Below are 26,684 nucleotides of genomic sequence, written 5' to 3'. Positions count from 1 at the left end.
ATGATGATGATGATGCATGAGGCAGATGACAGTAGTGGTTGATTTGTTGATCCCAATGCCCGGTGAGCGGCGCAAACTCCTTTTTACCGGAGGCGGGAGGTACCGGAGCCGCACCCGCCGTTGGCTTTGGTTGTGATTCGTGCGCTTTGATGGCCCACATGTTTGTATATCAGCGTATTCCATCTTCTGGACCGTTGTATTCATCATTACGTCAAATCAATGTCAGATCGATGGGACACATGTCAGGTGAGAGAGAGCCTATCCTGACGTTGCATGTGGTGCCGTGGTACAAATCCTTTCCTTTTATTTTCTCTTTAAGATTTTCAATCATTTCTATCTTTTAAACCATAATGTTATTTTTGAAATATTTTATATATTTGAATTCTTGAAGCCAAGAGCTTTAGTATAAGACCAAATTTGGATGCATTTCAAACATGTTTTAATTTCAACATTTCAAATGATTGAAATTAGGTTTCTGAAACAAGCGAAATATGTTTTTTGAAATAATTGAAATTAGTTTTTTTTCATTGAGTGAAATCAATTTTGAAATATGTTTTCTCAACTGAGTGAAGTGTGTTTTCTCAACCGTGTGAAATTATTTTCTTTAGATGAGTGAAATTTGTTTTCCATACATGTGGCACATATTTCGGTGTGAAATACGTTAAATATAGTGAAATGTAATTCCTAAAATGAGTGAAATCTAACTTTTGTAAATGGGTGTAATGTGTTTTCTGAATCTAGTGAAACGTGAAACTGACTGAAAGATAAAATAGGTTTTTGAATTAATTGAAATTAGTTATTTTCATTGAGTGAAATCAATTTTGAAATATGTTTTCTCAACCGTGTGAAATTATTTACTTTAGATGAGTGAAATTTGTTTTTTATACACATGACACATATTTCGGTGTGAAATACGTTAAATATAGTGAAATGTGATTCAGAAAAAATATAGTGAGAAGGATGAGTGGAATCTATCTTTGAAACAAGTGAAATTGTTATTTCAATTCACAGACTGTAATGACTTTTTCTGAATCTAGTGAAATGAGTGAAATATATCTTTTGTAATTAGTGTAATCAGATTTAACAAGTGAAATATAGTATTTTAATTGAGTGAGTGTAATGCGTTTTCTGAAATGAGTGAAATGTGAGTAATAAGATAGTTGAAAAAAGTAAAATATATCCATTGTTCTGTGAAACTGTCTATTTTAGTGTGTGAAACTGTCTATTTCAATGTTCTGAAACTAGTGGAATGGGTGAAATCTATCTTTTGGAATGAGTGAAATCAGTTTTTTGAAACGAGTGAAACATAATATTACAATGAGTGAGCGTAATGTGTTGTCTAAAATGAGTTAAACTAGTTTTGAGTTCTATATTGTTTAATAAGTGAAATCAATTTTTTTTAAACCAGTGAAATATAGTATAGTATTTCAATTGAGTGAGTGTAATGTGTTTTCTGAAATGAGTGAAATATATCTTTTGAAAATGAGTGTAATGTGTTTTTTAAAATTATGAAATCTATTTTTGGAACGAGTGACATTTGTTTTGTTAACTAATTTTTTTAAATGAATGAAATCAATTTTTTTGGTGTGGGGAAATATGTTAAATGGGTTATTTTAAATACATTTAAATGATTATTTAAAATATATGAAATTGGTATTTATGAAATACATGAAACATATTTCAATGTGTTTGTCAAGTTGTTTATTCAATGTGTGAAACTGATGTTTGTGAAATACAACTAGAACTGAAATATGAAAGCTATAAAATTCAAATTGTTCAAAATATATCCAAGATCGGTCTTGTTTCAAAGGTCTTGTCGCTCTGAATTCAAATATATAATTTTTTTCAAAAACAGAGTTTAGATTCAAAGCATATTTATCATACAAAATTTTTCCAAAAAAAATTAATGGACGTCTTGCGGTGGGAGAGAGAGGAGGATAATATATGTATCATGCATGCAAAGGTCCTATCCCCTGACAAAAGCTGCTGCATGCAAAGGGACCCACACTTGTATTACCAATGTATAGAATTGGGGCCGCAATTACTAGTTTATACAGACAAAGACCACACGAATCTTGACGAAATGGACAAACGATGGATCCACAACCGGTACATCCCGCCTCCGGTAAAATAACTTAGTCGCGGTGAGCGGCTGGAGTATTTTGGTTCCCTTTTGGCTTTTGGAGACTGCACAGTAGTATGTTGTTGCAGGACAAGCAGATGGGACTTTATGCAGTCTCAGGCTTTTACTCCCTCTGTTTCTAAATATAAGGTGTATTAGTTTTCCAAAAAGTCAACTGTTGTTTATGTTTGACCAACTTTAGAGCAAAATATATAAAGATTTATAATACTAAATGTATAAAATGTAAAAATATAGTCCATGATGAATCTAGTGATAATGATTTGGTATTCTAGATATTGATATTTTTGTCTATAAACTTGGTCAAACTTAGAGAAGTTTGACTTTTTGGAAAAATAATACCTTATATTGAGGAACGGAGGGAGTAGTATGGTAGCAGTTGTTTCTATTATATATTTATTATATTTCGATTTAGCTTTAATATCGGCTGAAATATTTTGTGGATATAGTTGATCGATGATCAGAGATTGATGTCTCTGTTAACTTGTGGTCAATGTACTACAGTTGTGGTACCTCATAAATTGTCCGTGTTAATGCAAAGGGACCCGATATGGCTTTTCTTCACATCTTCAATCACTTCTTTCTTTACTGTACCACCGGGTATCCCCACGTGTCTTCATCTCAATGCACGCATGCAACTCATGCGTTTTGCCATATATAAGATTTGGCCAGCTTAGACTAGGCTATGGTTGTGATCCGATTCTTATGGTAAAGCCTTATATATCTTCCCTTCTTTCCCTTGTTCTAATCAACCATATCAGTGAATAATATAAGCTGCATATTGTACACACTTAGTAAGAAAAACCAAGAACTAAAGTAAACTAGTAGAATGCCCGTGCGTTGCTAAAGGCCGCCATGCATATGTATAAATCGTTTTTGAAGCCGGAGTTTATTCCTCCCTCATGTGTCGGACGTATTCTGGTGCGTTTGTCAAGGTTTGTCCGGCTCCAGTGAAGGAGGGGCGATGACAACGGTGCATTTTTGGCTCGCTTTAGCATTTGTAGTCTTTGGTCTATGGATCTGGATGTAATTTTTATTATTTCTCGTGTTCGTTGTGCTGCCATGATTGAAGATGAATAGATCAGATGTTTTTCAAAAAAAAAACGGGTTTGTTATACCATCAATACTTGTTACAACAGGTGCAGAGACATATGCAATATCGTTCTTCTGAATTAGAGTCATCAACCAACATGACACTTTGCACATGACTCCTATTACGCTGCAATTTGGTACCCACTTAATTTTTCTGCATATGGTTCACCAAATGCGTGAAGTTAAAACTGCCATTTTTTTCTACCTGAGAAGCTCATCTACACTTCATGGTTCGAAAATAACTCATATACAATTAGATTTGCAGCCTACGGATGCTACTTTTCAGAAATATGTACAAAATGGCTGAACTTCATCGTTTGACAGCCAGCATGCATGGCAGATGAAGCACTAATTAAATCCGGCCAAGCAGATGGCATTGTGCGTAATAAGCTTGTGACGGAACATGTGATCCCAATTCGGAAAATTTATGCTATTTATAAATTGTGTGAGTTGCTGCAGCTACGGTGGGCGCTTAGCAAGCACACCTACATACAAACACATACACTCATTCTGTGAACACACACATGCACGCACACCTTACCCTTATAAGCACCTTTGAGATACCGAGTTGACATAACTTGAAATTGACAAAACCACTGTAGACACCTTCGTAATTGACAGGAACGTCTCTACACATTAAATAAACATCACCGAAGAGCCTGAAATAAATCCAAACATCGCCAGCGAGCCTAAAACGAATCTAAGAAAGTGATGTTCAAGTTTTGATCCATGAGACGGAAAGTGATCCGTTCATTGTATCCTCTTGGGTTTAGTCCAAGAGTTGTGCGAGATAGTACTAAGAAACACTAGCTTCAACCGGTGATACGTGGCATATCCTGAAACACAAAGTGCTACAAAAAAACATTAGCACATACACTACTCGAATCTGGTTTTCCGCCAAGTTCTGATATTTTGCCAAGCTCATCTTGTCGAGAACTCAAAAAAGTTTGTGTCTGCCGTGCTTGATTCAAAATTGGACTCGGCACTGATAAGAAACTCGACATACTTCACATTTTTCCTAGTACAAGCAAAAAAGGACTCGGAGAACTAAATAAACTCGGTAGAATCTCAAATTTGCCAAGTTTTCGACAAAAATAAAACACGACAAAGACCATCAGGTAGGCCCGTGGACAAGCAGGAGACTGAGACATGACGGCGGTCTATGTCTGATAAATTTTATTTAAAGGAAACTCGGCAAAACTTTTTCTCTTGTACATTTTTAATATTTTGGAATTCCAGGTGTCACGCCTATGCCGGATATCCGTGAGAAAGAACTTGGCAAAATATGACTGGTGGGTCCATACTTCCATGGGAGGGAGCCCCCCTCCCCAAGTCGCCCCCCCCCCCCCCCCCCCCCCCTATAAATATGTGTGGGCGACGACCCCTTTGAGATAGGTAAGTCTCTTGATTCAGGCACCCCTTTTTTCTCTCTCTTGATCTAGTCTTGGTCTAGTTTGCTCTAGTTTCTCATAATAGAGAAGCCTTGTGTGGTTATCTTCTCCCTCCTCTAGATCTCTGGCGACGCAAAACTCTAGATGGAAAAGCACTGCCATATCGTCAAGCCCGTAGGCGTGCAATCTACAGAGAAATCTAACTTTGTTCGTTGGATGGTTCGGGGACTTCAAGTTTGATCTACGTCAACTCTTCTTTTACTGCAACTTAAAGTTGGTAACAAACTGATCTAACTTTGTATGCATCTTCATAGTGATCCTGCGATCTCAAGCCAATTATTTTTTGTTTTCTACTACCAGGAACATCGGCAGTGATCATGTTCGTTTCGGTCTATCCGAGCCAGCTTGATGGAAAATATGATTGCACCTTATATTCATGGGGTCCATATCGGCTGCTTGAACTGGCAACATTATTAACGGGCCTACACAAGTCCAACAGAGACCGAGTGGGCCGTTAGCGAGCGAAAAAGCCTGGTCAGTTCGTCTAGCCTTGGCCCTAGTTGTGTGAGTTCCAATCATAGTTAGAAGTGGCCCCGTGCGCACTGATCATGCTCCTATGTGTTTCGGTTTCACACATACTTTTGTTTTCAATAAAAAAAAACCACAAGTACCCCATCACTCTATACACAAGGGAGCTCATGCGTTAGGGGTACCCCTGCCTCCAGTTGGCGCACGCCGTCGCCGATCTGCCTCGTCTGCTATGGACTTAAAGCCATGGAGGCATGGTGGATCCTGGCCCTTGCCAATGGGAGCGCTCCATTTCTAGGTGTTTTTTTAGTTTAGTTAAGCTTTGTGTCCTACTGGGGAAGACGAGGAGGCGACGACTCCGTTTCTAGGTGTTTTTTTAGTTTGGTTAGGGTTTGTGTCCTATACCGAGGAAGACGAGGAGGCGATGACTCCGTTTCTAGGTCCTTTTTTGAGTTTGGTTAGGGTTTTGTGTCTTATACCGAGGAAGACGAGGAGGCGACGACTCTATTTCTAGGTGCTTTTTTCTATTTGGTTAGGGTTTTGTGTCCTACCAAGAAGACGAGGAGGTGACAACTCCGTTTCTAGGTGTTTTTTGGGTTTGGTTAGGGTTTGTGTCCTATTGTGGAAGACGTGGAGGCGGCGACTCCATTTCTAGGTTTTCTTTTGAGTTTGGTTTGGTTTGCATCCTGCTTAGAAAGATAAGAAGTCGACGGATCCCTGAAGATGAAATAAGGTTCTTTCTGTTTAACCCTAGTCTCGGCGGTGCCTCTAGGGTCGTCAGAGGGCATGTGGAGATGTGTCTCCAACGGGTTTCATGGGATTCGGTTGATGTTTCTCTTTGGTGGATCCACTTGGATCTGGTTTTTGTTTGTGTGTTTATAGATTGGATCTTTCTGATATATGCTACTCTTTATTGGCGACAGTTGTTGCTGCACGGGCTCTCCGGAGCCTTAGCATGACGCCTTATCAATTGTCTACTACAACAAGATTTACCGTGCAATAGTAAGGGAGGGGCGAAGACGACGGCGCGTCCTCGGCTTCCTCTAGTGCTTGGAGTGGCCGCTAGATTGTTGGATGCCCTAGATAGTTGGTCAATAGATGAAAACTTGTTCCCGCGAGAAAAAAGGGCACCGGTAATTTAGTTTCGACTAGGAAAAAAAATGCAAGTTTTCAGACTGACACGGGCGATGTGTTGCAATACAAGTTGCACAATGTGCGTCGTACGAACGCAGTACTACTCCGCATGTGCGGACGGATGCCAAACATGAGAATAAATGTTTTTTTTTGAAGGCAAAGCAACGCTTTATAGATTTAACGGTGCTCGGGCATGTCACCCGAGACACAAACAGCCACACTGGGCGGTACAATAGAGTTCCACTCCATATAGTTATCAGGAAGACACATACGACCTATCTTGGCTAGTTCATGTGCTGCTGAATTCGCAGACCGTCTACAAGCAGTGATGCTAAACTTCGAAAACCACATTTTCATCTGGTATTTGAGGTCTTCAATGATCGATGCATACGGTGAAGAGTCTGCCGCACGGGCGTTCATGGCCTCAGCAAGTAACTGTGAGTCGGTTTCAAAGGCAACCCTAACTGCTCCCAGTTCCGACGCCGTCGTCACTGCTGCTGCCAATGCATTGACCTGTGCCCCAAACGCATCTTGGATATTCTCCTGACGGCCGGCCCGAGCAGCAAGAACCTGCCCCGAGCTATCTCGAGCAATCACAGCCCATCCACCCATAGAGCATCCTGGAGGGAACGCTCCATCAAGGTTAAACTTAACCGTCTCTGTGTCCGGTGGATTCCACATCTCCGGCGGCCTCTTCTTCTTCTTTGGCGTAAAGACTTCCTCATACTCTAGTGCATTGCAGCGGATTCTTTTGACCATCTCTTCCACGTGCATGGGCGTCTCACCTTCTCGGACCTTATTCCTCTGACTCCACCATTGCCACCAGAAGGTTATTATTAGAACACGCTTCTTTTCGTCTATCTCCCACAGTGTATCAAGCATCGCATGCACACTAGTGATCTGTTCCAGCTGGCTGCGTTCGTGCTCCAGGCCTAGATGCCTCCACACCTCCTTCACCCATTTGCACTTGATAAATAAATGTCCACCGTCATCCTCCCCTCTGCCACATAGTAAGCAGTTTGATTTCTCCAGAGATATACCTCTATTCTGAAGGTTCACGCACAGGGCCAAGGACTCGTGCCTGATGCGCCATACGAACATTTGCAGTTTCGGCGGACACGGGAGTTTCCATATGCGCTTCCAGGACTGATCATCCACGCTATTCAGCTGACCGGCTCGCACTGAACTCGATCCTGGTGCTCCTTCCTGTATATGTTTATTCAGCTCCATCTGAAGTTTATAGGCACTTTTCACGGAGTGGTAGCCCCTGCTGTCAAAATGCCATGCTATGAAGTCTTCCACCCCCTCGCGCAAGGGAATCTGCAGAATGTGACGAGCATCTTCTGCATGAAATGTATCCCTTATGAGACGTTCGTCCCAGCCACCGGTGATAGGGCAGATTAGATCAGCGACGTGCGTTAAAAGGCTGGCTCCCTTCGGTGTGATGACACGCCTTGACCACGGTCTCGGTATCCATGGATCGGTCCAAATATTGACCCTTGTGCCATCTCCTATCCTCCAGATGTATCCTTGCTTCACAAGATCCAGCCCACGGAGGATGCTACGCCAAGAATAAGAGATACCTTCATGGACTCCGGCCTCAAGGACACTACAGTGAGGGAAATATCAGGCTTTCAAGATCCTTGCACACAGGCTGGTTGGGTTTTGAAGTAGCCTCCACCCCTGTCTTGACAACATCGCCAGGTTGAACGTATGCATATCCCGGAACCCCAGCCCCCTGCCGCTTTTGGTTGTGACAGTTTCTCCCAACTGATCCAATGCATTGCATTTTGTTTGTCCTGTTGGCTCCACCAGAATTTGCCTAGAAGAGAGTTGAGTTCCGCACAAAAGGTTTTGGTTAAATCGAAGCATGACATAGCAAAGATGGGTATGGCCTGCCCCACAGCCTTCACCAAGACCTCCTTACTCTCCTTAGCTAACAACCTTTCCTGCCAACCGTGGACGCGACCACACATGTTGCGTTTGATGTAGCTGAAAGCTTGCTTTTTGGACCGCCCCACATGAACCGGTAGGCCTAAGTATTTCTCATTCCAATTTTCGCTCTGTATCCCCAACTTGTTTTTGACCAAGATTCTGTCGGCATCAGAAGTATTTGGGCTAAACATAACAGCAGATTTCTCGACGTTAATGCTTTGGCCGGAACAGTCCTCATATAGCTGGAGCACGTCATGCAATGCACCGGCTTCTTGCTGGTCAGCCTTGATCAACAACATGGAGTCGTCAGCAAATAAAAGGTGCGATACACACGGCGCCCTTGGACAGATTTTCACACCATGCATGGTTCCCTTCTCCTCAGCTTCAAGTAGTAATGCCGACAAACCTTCCGCGCAGATGACAAAGAGGTAGGGAGAGATAGGGTCCCCTTGCCGCAAGCCTCTCGACGGACTAAACTGGGATGTAAGCTCGCCATTAACTCTGATCTGGTATCGGACAGTTCTTACACATTTCATTACGAGGTTAGTCCAATCTCTGCTAAACCCCAGCTTGCATAACATGGCTTCCAGGAAGCACCATTCTACTCTATCATAGGCTTTACTCATATCTGCTTTGATAGCCGCAACTCCATTCTTACCACTCTTCTTGTTCATCAAGTACTGAGATATCTCATAAGCTATAAGAACATTATCTGTAATCAGCCTGCCGGGTACGAACGCACTTTGATTATCAGAGATAACCTCCGGAAGCACCAATTTCAGTCTATTTGCAATGACCTTGGATACAAGTTTATAGACTACATTGCATAAGCTGATGGGTCGGAGATCCTTGATTCTCTTCGGGTTCTTCACTTTCGGGATCAGGACCACTAGCGTATCATTCCACCCTTCCGGAATCTGTCCACCATTCAGTACAGCAAGCACCTCCTTGACAACCTCATCACCCATAAAATGCCAGTGTCGTTTGAATACAATCGCAGGCATGCCGTCCGGCCCCGGGGCCTTCAGATCACCTATGTGATCCAATGCCGCTTTAACTTCCTCCCTGGTGTATTCGGCCTCAAGGATCGCACGCATAGAGCTAGTCACTCGCAGCTGGACTTTATCAATCAGTTCTGATAGTCGGTGTGGGTTGGATGATGTAAATAAGTCCTGAAAAAACGAACGCACAAAGTTAGTTAAAACCTCCCCTTCCTCCACCACCGTACCATCCTCCCTCCTAATCTCCTTCAGTCTATTAATTCTCTTCCTTGATGATGCTACAGACTGTAAGTATCTGATGTTTTTGCTTCCACCACGCAGCCACCACATGTGTGCTCGTTGCTTGAGCTCCGTATATTTCTTGCTTTTTAGATCCTCCAACAAGCTTCTAAGCCTAGCTTCCTCCTTAATTTTCCCCTCTGAGACCGCCTCTTTCATGCATCTTTCCAGATCAGCATTAGCTTGTTTGATCTGTCCATTAAGTTCCCCCAGAACCTCCTTACTCCAAGTGTGCATTTTAGTAGCCACTGCTCTTAGACCTTCAGTCACTCCCCCAACGCCTGCCGAGCAATTATTCTCCCAAGCTTCTCTTATTAACTCTTCGCACCCATCCTCTTGCAGCCATCGAGCCTCAAACCGGAACAGGCGATCATCTCTCTTCCATTTCGTGTCCATGCCTTCCACATGCACGACAATGGGCCGATGGTCAGAGTGTCTAGGCTCACCATTGACTACCACATAATTTGGGAACATGTCACACCATTCATGATTTGCTGTTGCACGGTCGAGCCTTTCACATATATACGTGCGAAGTTCTTTACTATGATTCCTCCACGTGTACATGTCACCTTCAAATCCAATATCCTGGAGTCCACAGGTAGTCAGCGCCTCGCGGAAGCCGTCCAGGTATTGCTGCGGCCGGTCCGCTCCTCCTACCTTCTCATAACTTGTTAGTATTTCATTGAAGTCTCCCAGACAAAGCCACGGTCTGCCATTCTGGTGTTGTTGCTTCAGAATTTTCAAGAGCCTCCAAGTCTCCTTCTTCCTCTCCATAGCTGATTCTCCATACACTCCCGTCAGTCGCCAAACCAAGCCACCCTCCTGCTGCACATCCACATCCACATGCCGCCTTCCATATGATCTCAAAGTCACATCCACTCCTCGACGCCAAAATAAAGCCACCCCTCTCCCAGTCCCCTCATCCTTCCACGCAACCATGTTGGCGAGCCCCAACAGCCACCTAAACCTCCCTAGCTCCTTTTCCTTCATTCTAGTCTCACACAGGAACATAATATCGGGATCCTCCACTCTTCCCAGCTCGAGAAGAGAACGAACTGCCGGGCCATTCCCGAGACCCCGGCAGTTCCAGCTTACTATTTTCATTGCTCCCGGCAGGACTGCTCAAGCAGCCCGGCCGATGTGCTATTGGTTTTACAGTGAACTTCTGCTACTGCCTCTTTTATTATTTTGCCATGTTCCTCCATACAGTCAGAACTATCTCCTATTCTGCCCCTCTTCCCGTTGCTGTTTTCAGATGTGTCCATATCTTCCCCTCCTCTCTTCCCCAGCTTGACATTCAGGTTATCGTTCAAGCCCGTTCCCTCCTGCCGCAATTTCCTTTTAAATCTCTTTCCCTCCTTTCCCTTACCAGCATGCATATCTGTCATCTCCTCCCTCGGGCTGCCCTTCACACCATCAGTCCTGATCGTCTCCTCGGCTCCATCCTTCCCACCTTCAGGTTGCATTGCCCCTCGGAGATTAGCGCTCGCTGGTAGGTCCACTGCCATAGTGCTCTGTTCTCCTTCAGGTAGCATACTTGGAGCCGGGTGGAACTGGAGGCTTTTAGCAGCCTTGTTTGTTGTCACAGTGTCAGGTTTCTCTGTCAGTTTCAGAGGACTCGTGACCTCCTTCTCCTCAGTTGTTGTGGCCTTAACAGTATTTTTTGAGCATGTGATTTCTTTCTTCCAGGAGGCCGCATTACTCCCCGAGCCGTCAGAACCCCTCCCCCAGCTATATTGCCTCCTCTCTCCTGATCCTTGCGACCCTTGACTCCCTCTCCCTCCACCAATCCTCCTTCTGTCCACACTACCTCGGGGGCCATGCCAACTCCCTCTTCCTCCATCCTCCCCTCTTCTGCTGTTTTCCTCAGCCCTCATCCATGGACCATACTGTGGTGCCTCTCCTCTACTAGGCTTCTTGTTGCACTCCTTCTCACCATGTCCGATCACCCCACAGGTATAGCAGAAATCGGGCATGTGTTCATATTCGAAGCGGCACCATAGTAAGTCCTTCTTTTCTTCTTCGTGCTGTTATTCTCATCAGGCTCCTCTACTCCTCCATTCTTCCCCGCCTCCTGTCCCCTCGCCCTATCCAGAACAAAACCCCTAGGGAGGGGCTCATTGATATCAAGTTTTACCTTCACCCGGAGGTACTTCCCCAACGCCTTTCCATCATGCCCAACATCCACGTCCAGAAACTCATAGAAATCCGCACCTATAGTCTCTCCAGTGGTTCTATTCATATGTCCCAGGGGAAGGCCGAAGATCCGAAGCCACATGGGTATGAGGTTGAAATCATACTCCTCCACCGTCTTCTCCGGGTCGAACTCCTCCATGACTAAAAGCTCATTGTCAAACCACCAGGGACCATCCTCCAAAGCTCGTCTCCAACCTGATGCCTGCCGGAAGGTAAACATGAAGATATTTGTCTCAAGTTCCTTGCACTCCAGTCCTTTAATTGGGCACCATATCCTACCCAAAGTTTGCCCTACTATCCCCGCAATCTTAGGTTTTTCCGAGAACAGCTTCCCCACAGCTTGGGGATCATCCATGTCGCAGTCTTGAGATTTCCCCTTCTCCTTCTGCCCTAACTTCACACCCTTACTCTCCACCGCCGACAGCTTCAAACCCCTCATCAGGCCCTCCACGCCCTCCATCATACCAACTCACCCCCACACACCAAAACAGAAAACCCTAGGGAAGGACTGGTGGTGTACGACCGCGATCCATAGCTCGCGGAAGGCTTATGGTGGATGGGACGGAGAGAGGGCGAGATGGGTTGCAGAGGGGCGTTGTTGAGCGAACACCAGCGGTGCAGATCGACGAACGACGGCGTAGCCAGGACGGAACCCTAGCGGGACTATGATCGCCCTGAGATCGCCCCTCCGTGAGTTACGCTAACCGCCACCAAGCGGGCGGACGCTCTAAACATGAGAATAAATGTGATTTGCTCGGGAAGGAGGAAAGCAAATAATCACAGCTGCCAGCGTCCGGCGGCCTCCTCGGTACAAGTACCTGCGATTAACTGCATGCGATTACTCACGTTTGTCAAACCCAAGTTCGGAGAAGACTGAAGCGCTTAACGTCGCCTCCATCTTCCACAACCACATCCTTATATACTCCACTCCAGAGACATAGTTATACTCCACTCTAGTGCCCAGTCCAGCATAGTCAAGGAGATCGAGAGGCCAGATGGAGCAGCAGCACGGCGGGAGCTCGTCGGACGCCACCCACTCCGTCGACGTCGACATCGACCCGGAGGCTCTCAAATGCCTCCATCCGCTCACACCTCCAGTGTACCAGGTACAAGGCTACTTTGCTGAAGTGGATTGAACTTGCAAGACATGTATCACTTCGTTTCAACTTCGTATAATTCCATTGTTTGAATCTCTGTAGAGTGCGCGGCTGGACATCAGGTTTGCTCGACCTGCCACGGCAACCTCGCGGACAAGAACAAATGTACCTCCTGCTTCATCACCGCTGGCTTCAGCCGGTGCTTCATCCGCACCAGCTACAGCCGCTGCCACGACGTCGAGCGCATGCTGTCATCCGTTCATATCGCTTGCCGCAGCACCGTCTACCAGGAGAAGGTGGAGCATGAGAAGACGTGTCCCGTCAGAGCCGGCATGCAAGCCATGGTTTCGGTCGTCAAGACAGGCCCTTGCGGTGGCGGTGACGGCAAGGAGTGGGATATGGACGTGCGCGGCGTCAACTGTATCACTAAGGTGGTTGTCTGGCACCGCAGTTGTGTGTTCGATGCCATGTCGGTGCTGTACGAGCGGGACGGCCGGGTGGAGCAGACTGAGGAGTGGGGAAAACCTGCTGCATCAGCTGGAGGAGAACGCTCAGAGGTAAATATTCGTTACATTTGTTTGTAGTCCGTTCCTCTTGAATGTACTTCATGAAACAACTCGTGGACGTGAAGCTTCATCAGTTTCTTTTTTTTTGTCATGCCTAGATTTGTCTAGAGTTGGACGAGTACCTCATCAGTGTGAAAGGGCACTTAGGCACTATCTATGACCGGTTGAGTGTGAGATCGCTCACTTTCATAAGCAATCGGCGCACTTACGGGCCATACGGGAAGGAGGAGGGTGCGCCGTTCGAGCTCCCTGCAGCGGGTGGCAGAATCGTCGGCTTCCATGGGCGCTCCGATTCATACCTGAATGCGCTTGGCACCTACGTCAAGATGGACGCCTAAACTACGTTAGGATGGAGTCGCTTGGCACCTACATCAACATAGATCGTCAAGGCCATCGATCCTATCCTACTGCATGAACAAATTAGGACGCGCATGATTGTGACTGCACATTGTACGCACTGCTGTTAACTTGAACCATCTGTCTGCATCCTGAATGTTGCGACATGTATTCGTTGCATTGGTGATTTGGCCATCTAGCTTAAATTCAGTATCTTGGGCTCAAATTTGATGATCTCTTACTATAAAAGAAGGCATGTATCATGTACTGCTTCTCATGCAGGCCTAGAAACCCTGTGGTGGAAGAAAAGATCCCAGGAGACTTGAAATTTGTTGAACGTATCTCAGAATGTTGTAGACCTCATAATCGGCGCTGTCTGCGCCGGTTAGCGAGTTGGCGCTTGCACGCAGGCAACTAGCCCGTGGCTAAATCTCGCGCACGTACGCTTCGCCAACTCGCTTGGCCCCTTTGGCACCCTAGCACAATCTCATGCTTGAAGAAAGAGATTTGGTAGTGCGAAGCGTTAACTGCAGATTGACTGGCTCACTCAGATTTCATGACCGCAAACCGTTGATCATTAGAACAACAACAACAACAACAACAACAAGGAAGCCTTTAGTCCCAAATAAGTTGGGGTATGCTAGAGGTGAAATAAAGTTTACAAATAAATTTTGAGAATATGAAAAAAATTGTTCATGGATTGAGGAAAAATTCATGGATTTAAAAGAACATGAATTTGAAAATTTATTCATGAGGTTGAAAATTCTTCATGGATTTGAACATACTTCATGTAATTTAAATAAGTTTGTAAATTTTTAAAAAATGGTTCATGAATTCGAATAATCTTTGAGAATTTGGAAGAAAGTTCATAATTTAAATTAGCTTACGGAATTTGAAAAAAAAATATAATTTTAAAAAGTTCACGAATTGTAGTAATGCTCACAAATTTTAAGAAGTTCATGAATTTTAGTAATGCCCATGAATTTGAATAAGTTAATAATATTATAAAGTACAAGAATATGATAAAAAATAAAAGGGAAAAACCTAGAAAACTGAATCCCCAAAAAAACTAATTGAAACCAGGCCAGGACAAACTGTTGGGAGAAGGTTCCCAAAACTAGTGCGGAGGGATTATCGGCCGGCCCACTTGAGACATAGGAAAAAAGGGATGTGGGCGCTCTGTACCAATACAACTACACCTGGCGCGTGTAGTGCAAATTGGAACTAGGGGAAAGTTGGGTCAAATGGTCCATATATGAATCAAGCCTTTTTGTGGCAGTCCTAAGTAGTAGCCTGTCTTGGAAGTTTTCGTGGAGTGATGATCAATCTGAAGTGGCCCTAGCAAACCAAGGCAGGAACACCTGTCGGCCGAATGGATCACTAGTGTAGATTGCATCATCGTTGATTTGTTTTTTCAATGTCCATATTTGACTAGAGACAAACGAGTATCACACCAACATGAAAGGGCATGCAAGCGAGTGGGTAACCAACATGAAAGGATAGCCTAGACTTGCGGCCTGACAAGTTTCACGTCCTCAAACTCATCCTGTATTAACCAATCAAAACTGTAAACAGACAACAATTTCACACGACCATGGATCCTAATTAGGCAAAGTATTGATGAGAAACACAACCTCAGATTTCAGACCTATTAGAACATTGTAGAAGAAAAATATATACAAAACTGGAAGTGAATACTACTGCTTGGTGGCTTCTTTACATACATGCTTTACCTTCTCGCTCTCTGGTTTACAAGGTAATTATGCGAGACGGAATTTTAGTTGTGCCATCTAGAGATGTATATATTCTTTCAAGAGTTTTCTTCTATTATAACCAGGAGAAGGTAATGGCTGACAATAGTAAAATTAACTTCAACCAAGAGCTAAGTTAGAGGAAAAAGATGTATGCTCTTCTCAATGCCACACGCCAGATGATCCTTCTAGTTAATCCCAATTCGTAACTGACATATATTGAGTGCCGTTGCTGGCCTGCTTCTGTTTACCTAACTCTTTGTCTATCACGCCTTCAAATACTCCAACCAGTTCACAGTACAGAAAGAGGATTCAGGGCATTATTTATTGGCGGAGATGAAATCCCCCAAATCCAAGTTACAAAAATGAAATCTACCGCCATGGTGGTCGAGAGTCTTACCTGCATCTATGCACGTTCTGTCAAGTGGATCATAGACTTTCAGTCTCGTTGTTGTTGTTTGAGTACATAAGCAGTAAAACAACAACTTGCCATCCCGCATCGCCGTCAACGGCATCGGAATATATTTGTGTAGAAACGCCATTGGGATAGTGTATGCTTTGCCCCAGTTGCTCTTGTCGGAGTCGTTCAGGCTCCATATGTGGGCGTATCCATGAGCAATGCTCAACTTTTCTGATTGAACTAGGCATAACGTGCCGGTGAGCTCGCCTATCTGGTTGAACCACCCCATCCTAAAACCCACCTTTGGGGGGCCTTTGATCACCTTGTTCCACTCCTCGCTCGCAAGGTCAAAGCAGATAACCATGTCTGTGTTTTCACCCGTTGATTGTGTTGATGATGCTAGAGCATATAATACGCTGTCAATCACCACCGGACGGCAAAACTGGTTGACACAAAGTGGGGGTGGCTGTGTCATCCTCCACCCTGCGCTATCTTCTAAAGTGAGGATTTCACAAGTCTTATATCGGAGGCAAACCACCTTGTGCGCACCCGACAGGGTGGTGGGACTGGGACCACATACGAGGACTGTAGACCTTATCGTCGCTGGACCCGACAGGCAGGCGAAGACCACGATCTTCCCCGTGGCAAGGTCCATCAATTTGGCATCGCCGTCCTAGTCGTTGATCGTGAATACAAGACCGTTGCTGCTCGGGAGAACACGGGAAAACTGATCTGTCATGAGCTCCCTTACGACGTTTCCACCCATGTCCACCAGCTGCACGCGCTGGTTGTGGCAGGTGAGTGCGATGACTTATTTATTGTGAGATCACTCACTTTCGTTAGCAGCCAGCAAACTTTCGGGTCATACGGGGAGGAGGAGGAGGGTGCGCCGTTTGTGCTCCTTGCAGCGGGTGGCAGAATCATCGGCTTCCAAGGGCGCTTTAGTTTGTACCTAAATGTGCTTGGAACCTACATCAAGATGGACACCTAACATATGTTAAGATGGACTTGCTTGGCACCTGCAAGATGGGCATCAAGGCCATCGGGTCAGGGCATCAAGATCAAGGCTATCGGATGATGGGACGTAGAATTCAAAAACCAATAACACCTTGTCGGGGATGGTTTATTTGGCGATCTGCAAAAGCAGCCCCCAATAACCAGATTTTTTTTTGTTTGGACAGCCAAATAACACCTTATTGGGGATTGTTTATTGGAGAACTGGTGGAGCTGCAAAACATGAACAAACATATCTTCACACATCTTGAAACAAAAATCTTACGCACACATCAAATTGAGAAAACATATAAATCATCATACTCCTTGCAGTCATAGCCTTAGTCTTCGTCATAGTCCTCCCTCTCTATTGTGATGGTGGCCACGATATCGGTTTCTTTACGAGGCACGATACACAAGCATTCCGTTGGTACCCCATCGGGCCCCATTTCCCACTTTGACTCCTGATTATGTCCTGGTGCGCACGAGAAACCCACGGTGATTCGGACATTTCCTCCCGGAGTTTCTGGCTGCACGCAGACGAGTGAGACGCCATGGCCGTAGGACTCCAGCACCTCCATCTTGAGCAGGAAGAGGCGGTTGTATTTGGTTTTGAGAACTCGGGAGCCCGGCTGCACCGGGACTTGGAAAGGCTGGAATAACTCCATCGGTGTTGTTGGCAACGTGTGCACAGTGGCAAGATGGTCCAGGAGCACCGTGGTTGGCGCGACGAAGCCACAGCCGGAGACAGGGCACAAGCACGGGCCGCAAGGGCACTGCCTCTCATGCTTTTCCTTCTGGTAGTAAGCGATCGTCGTGGAGCATCCGTGCTTGCAGGAAACGAAGATGTTGTCGACGACACGCTCCATGATGTAGCTGGGCTGGACGCCGATCCCTTCTAATAACGGAAGCCTCTCCTGGCAATCCCCGCAGATGGAGTTTCCCTTGGAACACTGCAATGTATAGAGAGGCAGAAAAGTGTTTAAGCTTCTTCTTAATCGGATGTTGACATGTAGGTTGTCCAACCAGTGAATTGAATCACGTAGTGCATACCTGGAAAATGGGAGGCCTGAGGGGCTTGGAGCAGACGGTGCAGTCGAATATCTCCATCACCGTGCTCACATTCTGCCTCTTGCAACCGCTCGTTCTTCCCTGCAGCTGCTCGCCATCTCCTTTCCTCTTATTGGAGTTGCTTGTATCTTCCATCGGCGTCTGCTGTACTTCACCCAAAGAAGAGATACTGTACTGGCAACGTCAATCCCCAATATATATAGAGAGTTACGTAGAGTAGTCGCTGTAACTAGGGATAGTAGTTACTCCGGAAGTTGGATGGGCCTTTTGTTTCGACTTCCAATAGATATTAACTCACCAACATTACCGAGGAAGCAGCTACATTTGTTCTCGATCACTGTTCCTAGCAAACAAGAATTTAATTTTGAAAACCAGCAAAGCATGCATGCATGCATGCAATTGATATGGGCTGCTGCTACCTCGTTGGATAGGTGTACACGCTACAACGAAGAGATGAAGCTGCATATAACGAAGAGCATTGAGATGCACATGATCCACAGTGGACGATTTGTGCCCGACACAACATATCAGTGCGTCCATGCGAATCATGAAAGCCGAGCAGACGGCTGGATTAGCATCGTGCAACCAGTTTATCGTCCGCAGAGCAGTTTCTATGATTAACCATGAGCATTAAGACGGCGCCTTCAGGAAGGTTATGACAACGGAAGGCCATTAGGCCCGCCAACGCCCAATCCAAAGATCAAAGTTTTCCCTAAAGCAACACAACATGTAATGACAATCTTAACGACGCCTTTAAGAAGGGATGAACGACACCGCCGCCAGTCTGCCCAAAGAAAGAACAAGTTTTCACCCTGTCCAACACTTGTTGAAATATGGAATGGGCTTTAGGCCCATCTAACAATTTCTGAAAATCTCTAAGGGCCCATGTGGGTTTAATTGGCACTATGTGTAGTGGAAAGTTTAGTCCAAACCCGCTAGTGGAGAAGGAGTTGGACCTCCTTATAAGTGGTTGTTTGGATGAAGAGAATTAGATGAGAGATTTGGGAAAGTGTGTTTTTAGGATGATTTTTAGCAAAACCGGTTTTCACCACTTTTTCGGTTAAGATAAGTATATACAGTTCCTTGTTTGGATGAGAAAAATAGGATACCCTGTTATGTTTTTTTACCTCGCGTCTCTTCTCAAGGCCACAGACTCGCATGCTTTTTCACGTCCATGGCGCCTTGCTCCTCCGCATGATGCGCGCACACGCTCTGTTGTTAAGCTCGAATGGGGTGTGTCGTTGGGCATGGCCCCTCAAATCCCTCCACTATTTTATCCACCCCGACAATAGCAAGGCCATGTGGAATCGGACGACAATGGAAAGTTCCCTCAGCTTGAGGAGGTAAGACAGAGCCGACCGCCACCTTCAAGGTCAGGTTACGGTATTTCGCCATTAGCACACAATGTTCATTCTCCGTGACACTATCCACGGGGTAGCAAGGAGCCGTGATATCAGGCTGAACAAGCTCCGTGGATGCCACACTACTTCTCCGCTGAGATAGTGGGGTAGCTTCGGGGGCAGTGTCGAATGAAGGATCTTCGTGCCACTGAGATGGTTGGCCGGTAGCTCGCTGGCTCTCAAGTTCCTCTAATTTCGCTAACCTTGCATTGATCTTCCGCATTTCGCTTGCTTCCTCTTTCTTCTTTCTCTCTCGGCTTCTATAACCACCGCTGTCAGGGAAACCCATGCACCCACGGAAGGAACCTGATGCGCCCCGTGTTCGTCCAGTGTGTTCAGGATTCCCGAGGGCCAACAGAGGCAGATACCAAAACCATGGCACGATATAATAATAAAAAATAATAAAAGTAAGAAAATTACACAAGTATCTATCTAAATCATACAAGTAAGTATTTTTTTTCTTTTAGAGAGAAGATAAGAATAAGAGGCTCACCACAGTGGTGCCGGCGGCGAGATCGGCGTGGGCAATCGACGATGGTGAGGACGGGGACGGGGAAGACACCCTACACATGTGCAGACTCTAAGAAGTTAATAGCAGCACAAATTGTGCATCTAAATCAAAAGAATTCCCACACACACTCCTCCACTAAAACCCACAAACCACTCTACTTCTATAGCATTTGAAATGAGCTAAACTAGAAGTGAGAGATGAAACGATGAAGTTGCTAGCCTTTTAGAACACTTGTCTAGTTGGTGCACCGCCAAACCTACACCAATCTTGAGGAAAATGTAGCTTGGAGGTCGAGCTTGGAGAGGAGAAAGCTTAAGTGTGGCTCTGGCATTTCATCGAACACCTCATATGCATAGGAGGTGAGAACAGAGAGCAGCACACCTCCCACACGCCGACCGACCAAAAAACAGAGGAGTGAGCGGGCATGGGCAAGCATATATGTAGGCATCTCTTTAGTCCCGGTTGGTGGCTAGAACCGGGACAGAAGACTGACCTTTAGTCCTTGTTCCAGTTACCAACCGGGACTATAGGGGTTGCGCAAGGAGCGAGGCCCTTTAGTCCCGGTTCGTGTCTGGAACCGGGACTAAAGGGGCCAGATGAACCGAGACCGGTACCTGCCGAGGCCCGACCAGCGCCCTAGCCTCATGAACCAGGACTGATGCACCCATTGGCCCCGGTCCGTAAGAGAACCGGGATTAATGCTCTTATCTGTCCAGGAAGAAAGCCCTATTTTCTACTAGTGCTATTCAGTCCACACATAAAATCAGAAAAAACGAAACAAAATATAGCAGGAAGACTGACGCAGGAGGGAGGGGGGAGGGGGATGGAAGAGGGAGGAAGGAGGGCCAATGCCCGAGGAAGGAGGGTTGGTGCAGGAGGAAGGAGGATGACGTGAAATGGTGGAAGGAGGAGATATGGAAGGAGCTACGTTGCAGGAAGGCCGACACATGGTAATGCTACAGCTGGGGGTTTGTTTGAGGGCAGTCGAACAAAGTAGGAGCCTGCTCGAGGGGTGGTAGGATGTGAAGTGATTGAGCTTTGGGCAGGCAGGATATGAAATCATCTCTTATCTGAGAAGCCATCTCTACATGCAATCCAACACATAATCACATATCTTATTAAAAGTGGGATGTACTATTATCAAGATGAAACATATATAGGTAAGGTACAATTTATTGGGTTAGTTGAGTCCAAGTGTCTGCGTGCCTTTGGATACTGCACTATAAGAGCAAGTATAATAGAGCTGAGTCAGCTGGCTATAAGAAATAAACTAATATATTCTTGCTTAGTTGGAGGAAAGAGAAGAAGAGAGAGAAGGGAAGCGGGCTCTTGGTGAAGAGCCAGCTCTAGCACGTGCTCCTAGGCACTTTATGAGAGTGAAATGTGGGCCATATAATAAAAAAGTAGTACAATCTTCTAATCAATTATTGTACATATTGGCTATAAGATGGGCTATAGATGACATGGCAATGGCTTATAGCCAGCAGTTGGCTATACTATTAACCATGCTCTAAGAATATGTTCTCGGAGTGTCCTAGACCAAAGCTATTAGCCCAAGTAAATTGCCAACCTTGAAGAAAGTAAACTGCCGACCTAGGCGAACAATTTCTCTTAGGTGCATGCTTTCAATTAATGATTGCATTGAAGATAAAAGGCCACCTAGGATCATACTTATTATTGTATTTTTCATCATGTGAGTGGATAATGTTAAAATCTCCACCCACCAACATGTTCAAGATTCTGCACGACATATCAGAACAAGCTCCAGAAGGGAAGCATGCCTTAGCTTTGGTTGGGCAGCCCCTTAGACTACGAGGGAGGCAATTGTAAAATCAAGGCCACCAGAAAGGTGATGCCAAAAAGGAAGCTCAAAATTGGGCGCTATCTGGTTTCTGAATGCCTTAGCAAACGATGTAAGTTTATTATGAGTTAATAAAGCAGCCATGAAGGCCTTCCCCTCAAAAAGAAAGTTAGACAAGGTATAACTTATGGTCTGCCATTAATGGTGCTTTGCCAAGTCACGAAGACCCCTGTTATCCCAAAACACACCTTTCATTTGTGGAACATTTTTTAAACTAATTCCTCCAACTACAACAGATGATCAAAATTCCGTATACCTACGCTTGTGAGTTACCTTAACCGGGGAAACCGAATGGTCCATCTACCGTTCGATAGCTCCTCCTCGTTAGGAGCCAGATCCTCACGCAAATGCTGAATAGAAAGAATTGAAAACCCTCATGCCCGTCATCCTGAGTGTTTGCCATCGACACCATTTTATGTAAAAAAAAAGGCTCTATTAGTTTCAGAGCCTTCGCCTCCGAGTGCTTGGTCCATTTGTATCACTAGCTTATTTATTCGTGGTTATATCACTTGCTTGCTCATTATATACGGAGGCACACATACTTGGAAATTTAGAGAACTTCATTCTCTGCAATTCCCTAAATCTGGAACAAAACTATTAGAATTTTCTTTTGGTGAAGGTGGCTGCGGAACAACGGGTACGAAGGGGGAGAAATCAGCTGATTAGAATGCTTTCTGACAACTCACATAATAGCTTAATACAATAAAAATTCTTTCTACTTTGGTTTTCTCTACCTATTGACAAGAATTGCTTAATACAATAAGATATGATATATGTTTATCTATTCCATTCGATGGAACGTCTAATCCATTGCGCGGGAGCAGAAATTTTATCAACACCACAACTGATAGACTTTTAGCTAAATATTTATAATACCAACTTATAGATTTCGAACTATATATTCATAATATCAATGAGTGTGAAACTGACTGGTAACTTGGTCACATTATTTTAAACCCATTAAGCGTCGCCGTAAGGGTGGCCAACCAGCTACACCATGTGGCGCAAACTGGTTGGCCGCAGTGAGAAGGCTTTTCGAAAAAATAGATGGAGGTGAGGAATTTTTTAAAATACTCTTTTGCCTTTTTAGATGGAGGTGAGGACATGTATTCTTTTTTAAACGGTGTCCCTCGCTGGTAGGCCACGGTGGTAATTTTTTTTTACTTTTTTTTTAAGATGGAGGTGAGGACTTTTTTTCTGAGATATTTTTTTAGATGGTGGCGAGGACCCCATGTATTTCTTTAAATGAAAAGTGCGTACAACTTTCTCATAAGCGGTGCCACAGGGTGGCATCCAAACCACTAGTAATGATACAACCTCATAACAATACTGAAAAACAACTCAAGCGTAAATGTAATTCTATGTATGGGTTTATTATCATCGCTAATATGATATTTTTGAGAATGTCGTAATAATCATCCCCAAAATGAAAATGCATAAAAGGGTTTTCCATCTTGAAGGTGCTATTTTATTTGCTATAGAACAATATTATTTACTATCACATAATGTGGACACGCATAAAACCATCAACTTAAACAAACTAAAGAGTAGTACTACTAGTACGAATGAAAAGATAGCTCAGCTAGATATTATTTTTGTGGTGTTTCTTACATATCCGTTTCAGCTCCACAAGTTATATAGCACAATGCCCACACCAATGATCGGCATGTGCACTCAGCTGCCTAGCTTGTTCCTCGACAAGCTAGCGAGTAAACTCACCATGAATCAAGGAATCCTAATGACCAAGCAATCATCACCGACACAGAGTCAGGAACAACAAGAACAGACTCAACTGCATGCCACCGTCGCGCAACAAGGCGGTGGCTCGACGCCGTCGGAGTCCAACCACCAGCGCAGGATCACCATGATTCCGCTCGTGTTCTTGATCTATTTCGAGGTGGCAGGCGGCCCGTATGGCTTCGAGCAGGCAGTCCGCGCCGCCGGGCCGCTGTTCACTCTACTGGGCTTCCTCGTGTTCCCCTTGGCGTGGGGCGTCCCGGAATCACTCGTCACCGCCGAGCTCGCCGCCGCGTTCCCGGGGAACGGCGGCTTCGTCCTCTGGGCAGACCACGCCTTCGGCCCGCTGGCAGGCTCGCTCCTCGGCACATGGAAGTACCTCAGCGTCGTCATCAACATCGCTGCCTACCCGGCTCTCGTGGCTGACTACCTCGGTGGCGTGGTGCCGGCGGTCGCGAGACCCGGCAGGGCGCGCACGGGCACGGTGGTCGGCATGACGCTTCTCCTCTCCTTGCTGAACTATGCAGGCCTGAGCGTCGTCGGGTGGGGCGCGACCGCACTGGGGATAGCCTCCCTGGCCCCGTTCGTGCTAATGACGGCCATGGCTGTGCCCAAGGTAAGGCCGCGTCGGCGGGCGAAGCAGGTGAAGGGGAGGAAGAAAGACTGGAGGCTGTTCTTCAACACGCTGTTCTGGAACCTCAACTACTGGAACAGCGCGAGCACCATGGCCGGCGAGGTGGAGCGACCGGAGCGGACGTTCCTGCGGGCACTGGCGGCAGCGGTCGTTCTGATTGCCGCCAGTTACCTGCTGCCGCTCATGGCCGCGACCGGCGCCACGGACGCGTCGCCGGATGCATGGGTGAACGGCTACTTGGCTGATGCCGCAGGTACCTACCGACGCTTACGACCTTACGTACAATTATCTCGATAATTAAGGTACCACGTGGTCACCTCGGAACTGAAATCAACGAGGAAAGGACGTACAGTTCAGTAAAAGAGTTGTGTCATGATGATGATGATATAGTATATATCTCGACTTGACTGACTAATTGTCTGGTGGCAATCTGAGAGACGGTGGGCGGTAGGCCCTATTGTAGACAATAATTGTTGAACAAATTATGACATCTATAGCATCTTGCCCTCACTGAGAAAGACAGCTCACTGTAGAACATAGAGTGATATTGTTAGTTCTAAAATCTACGACACATTACCATAATGCCTAGGCTATGTTTTCATATTTCATTTTAGCTCCAACAAAGCTGGATAGAAATCCAATATATACCTAAATAGTTCATTCCCACAACCACTATTATCTTAACATGCACATATGTCACCTCGTCAAAGATCCACGACAACATACATAAGGAAAAGTTATTCATTATTAGTTGATCTCATGCACAAATCCCACCTCATCGAAGGTCCACTAAGCATGTAGGGAAAATTTCTTCCATTATATTATCCCACTTTATATTCAAAATGTTTTTCTGCTACACAATAATAATCATATACTATAAGATATATTACTGATTTCTAGTTTCAGTTCATATGTTATTAATTCAACTATGGATGTTTTATACAATCAAATTACTGGAATATATTTCAGTTGATTCCGGCAGCAGCGCCGGGGTATTCTCTAGTATATCATCATATAATGCACACCTGATCTTAATACGGTTGGCAGATTAGTGGTGGCTGACAGTGATGGACAAATGATTATATCACAAGTTGGTAAGAAGGAGAATAAACAATAGTTCAGGCGTCGCATGGAATAATTAGATGGACCGGTGGACTAGGAGATGTAAGAAGATGATAAAGATGGGATTGTGACTTGCCTATGGGCCATGTAACTGCTAGAGCTGCTATAATTGCTATGAAGTGCACATATGAAAAACTGTGGTAAAGCGAACAAAAAGAACAAAATAGACGCAGTTAGCTCAATACTGACGGTCAATACTCAAGAAAAAAGTCATAGGCATACCATGCTTGTGCTACAATCAAGCTAGGTTGAATCTAGCGAGTGCATGTTACAATCGGCCTTTTAAGTTATTTCATAATTTTGTTGTGTCTAAACAGGCATTATCGGGGGACCATGGCTCAAGTACTGGACCGGCGCAGGAGCAGTAATCTCCTCCATTGGCATGTTCGAAGCCCAAATGAGCAGTGCCGCATTCCAGCTCCACGGCATGGCGGACCTAGGCCTCCTCCCATCCGTCTTCGACAGTCATGCCACTCGCACCGGAACCCCATGGGTTGCAATCACTGCATCAACCGCTATCACCATCGCCGTCTCCTTCCTCGGTTTCGACAACATTATTGCAACATCGAACTTCCTATATAGCATGGGCACGCTGCTCGAGTTCTCCTCCTTCCTCTGGCTCCGAGTCAAGTACCCAACACTGAAGCGCCCTTACCATGTCCCTTTGCCACTGCCCGCGCTCATGGCCATGTGCATTGTGCCATCGGTATTCCTTTCTTACGTGTGCGTGGTTGCCGGGTGGAGGGTATTCGCCATTGCTGCAGGGCTGACCGCGCTTGCTGTCGGGTGGCACGGCCTCATGAGGCTTTGCAGTTCCAAGAAGTTGCTCAGTTTTCGCGTGCCCGAATCATCGGGTTGATTCATTCCCTGCAAGTTCCATTGTCCACAACACTCACATAGTATATCTTGAAGTGAGTATTAATACCCGGTAGAACTAGTAGGGTGATTCACGCATTTGCACAACAAGAATTAAACGTGTCATATATTTGATATTATTTTGTCTAAAATATATTAGGTCCCATCATAAATTGTTTGAAATATAGCTAAAATGCATAAACATAAGTGCACTTTTGATTTTTATTTCACCCACACTTTGGACTTTTCCTTTTCATGAAGTGTATCGAATTGTGGTTTGTATAAACAATAGCATAAGTAACGTTGCAGTCAATTAGTTTGTTTATTTGTGTAAGACAGATTATACATATATCTGTTATACCCTTGGTGTAATCTTCCAATCAATAATCTTTTGAGAAAAATCAAAAAAATATCAAATCCAAATATTTGATAGCTCATACGTGGGCTAACATATCTCCATATCTACGTGTGTTTCCTTCGATGTAGTGCATTGTCGTTCTCGATAGGTATACAACTAGCCATCCAGGTTTTGACTGCTGGATGTGTTAAGAGTAGTTCAGCCTTCAAAGACTATATGTAATCCCAGACTTCCAATATTTGGATTGTGGTCGGTTGAATGATGGCCATCTAAGTTGTTTCGAGTCATTACTTTAA

At 45.2% G+C, this 26,684-nt stretch overlaps 2 protein-coding genes across 2 annotated transcripts; one reads left to right on the top strand and one right to left on the bottom strand.

Moving 5' to 3' along the window:
- Nucleotides 1–17,180: 17,180 nt before the first annotated feature.
- LOC123064416 (E3 ubiquitin-protein ligase sina-like) lies at nt 17,181–18,045 on the bottom strand. The gene is made up of 2 exons (XM_044487906.1): nt 17,893–18,045; nt 17,181–17,792 (listed from the first exon to the last, which is right to left on the bottom strand). The coding sequence occupies exons 1-2, from the start codon at nt 18,043–18,045 to the stop codon at nt 17,181–17,183; spliced, it is 765 nt and encodes a 254-aa protein (XP_044343841.1).
- A 5,282-nt stretch (nt 18,046–23,327) lies between these two features.
- Nucleotides 23,328–26,034, top strand: LOC123067170 (probable polyamine transporter At3g13620). Its single transcript, XM_044490086.1, has 2 exons — nt 23,328–24,306; nt 25,493–26,034. The coding sequence occupies exons 1-2, from the start codon at nt 23,328–23,330 to the stop codon at nt 26,032–26,034; spliced, it is 1,521 nt and encodes a 506-aa protein (XP_044346021.1).
- The last annotated feature ends 650 nt before the right edge of the window (nt 26,035–26,684 follow it).

This window comes from Triticum aestivum, chromosome 3B (genome assembly GCF_018294505.1).
Source record: "Triticum aestivum cultivar Chinese Spring chromosome 3B, IWGSC CS RefSeq v2.1, whole genome shotgun sequence".
Lineage (NCBI taxonomy): Eukaryota > Viridiplantae > Streptophyta > Magnoliopsida > Poales > Poaceae > Triticum > Triticum aestivum.
The sequence above is the reverse complement of the archived record's forward strand: the minus strand, read 5'-3'. Positions and strand labels throughout refer to the sequence as shown.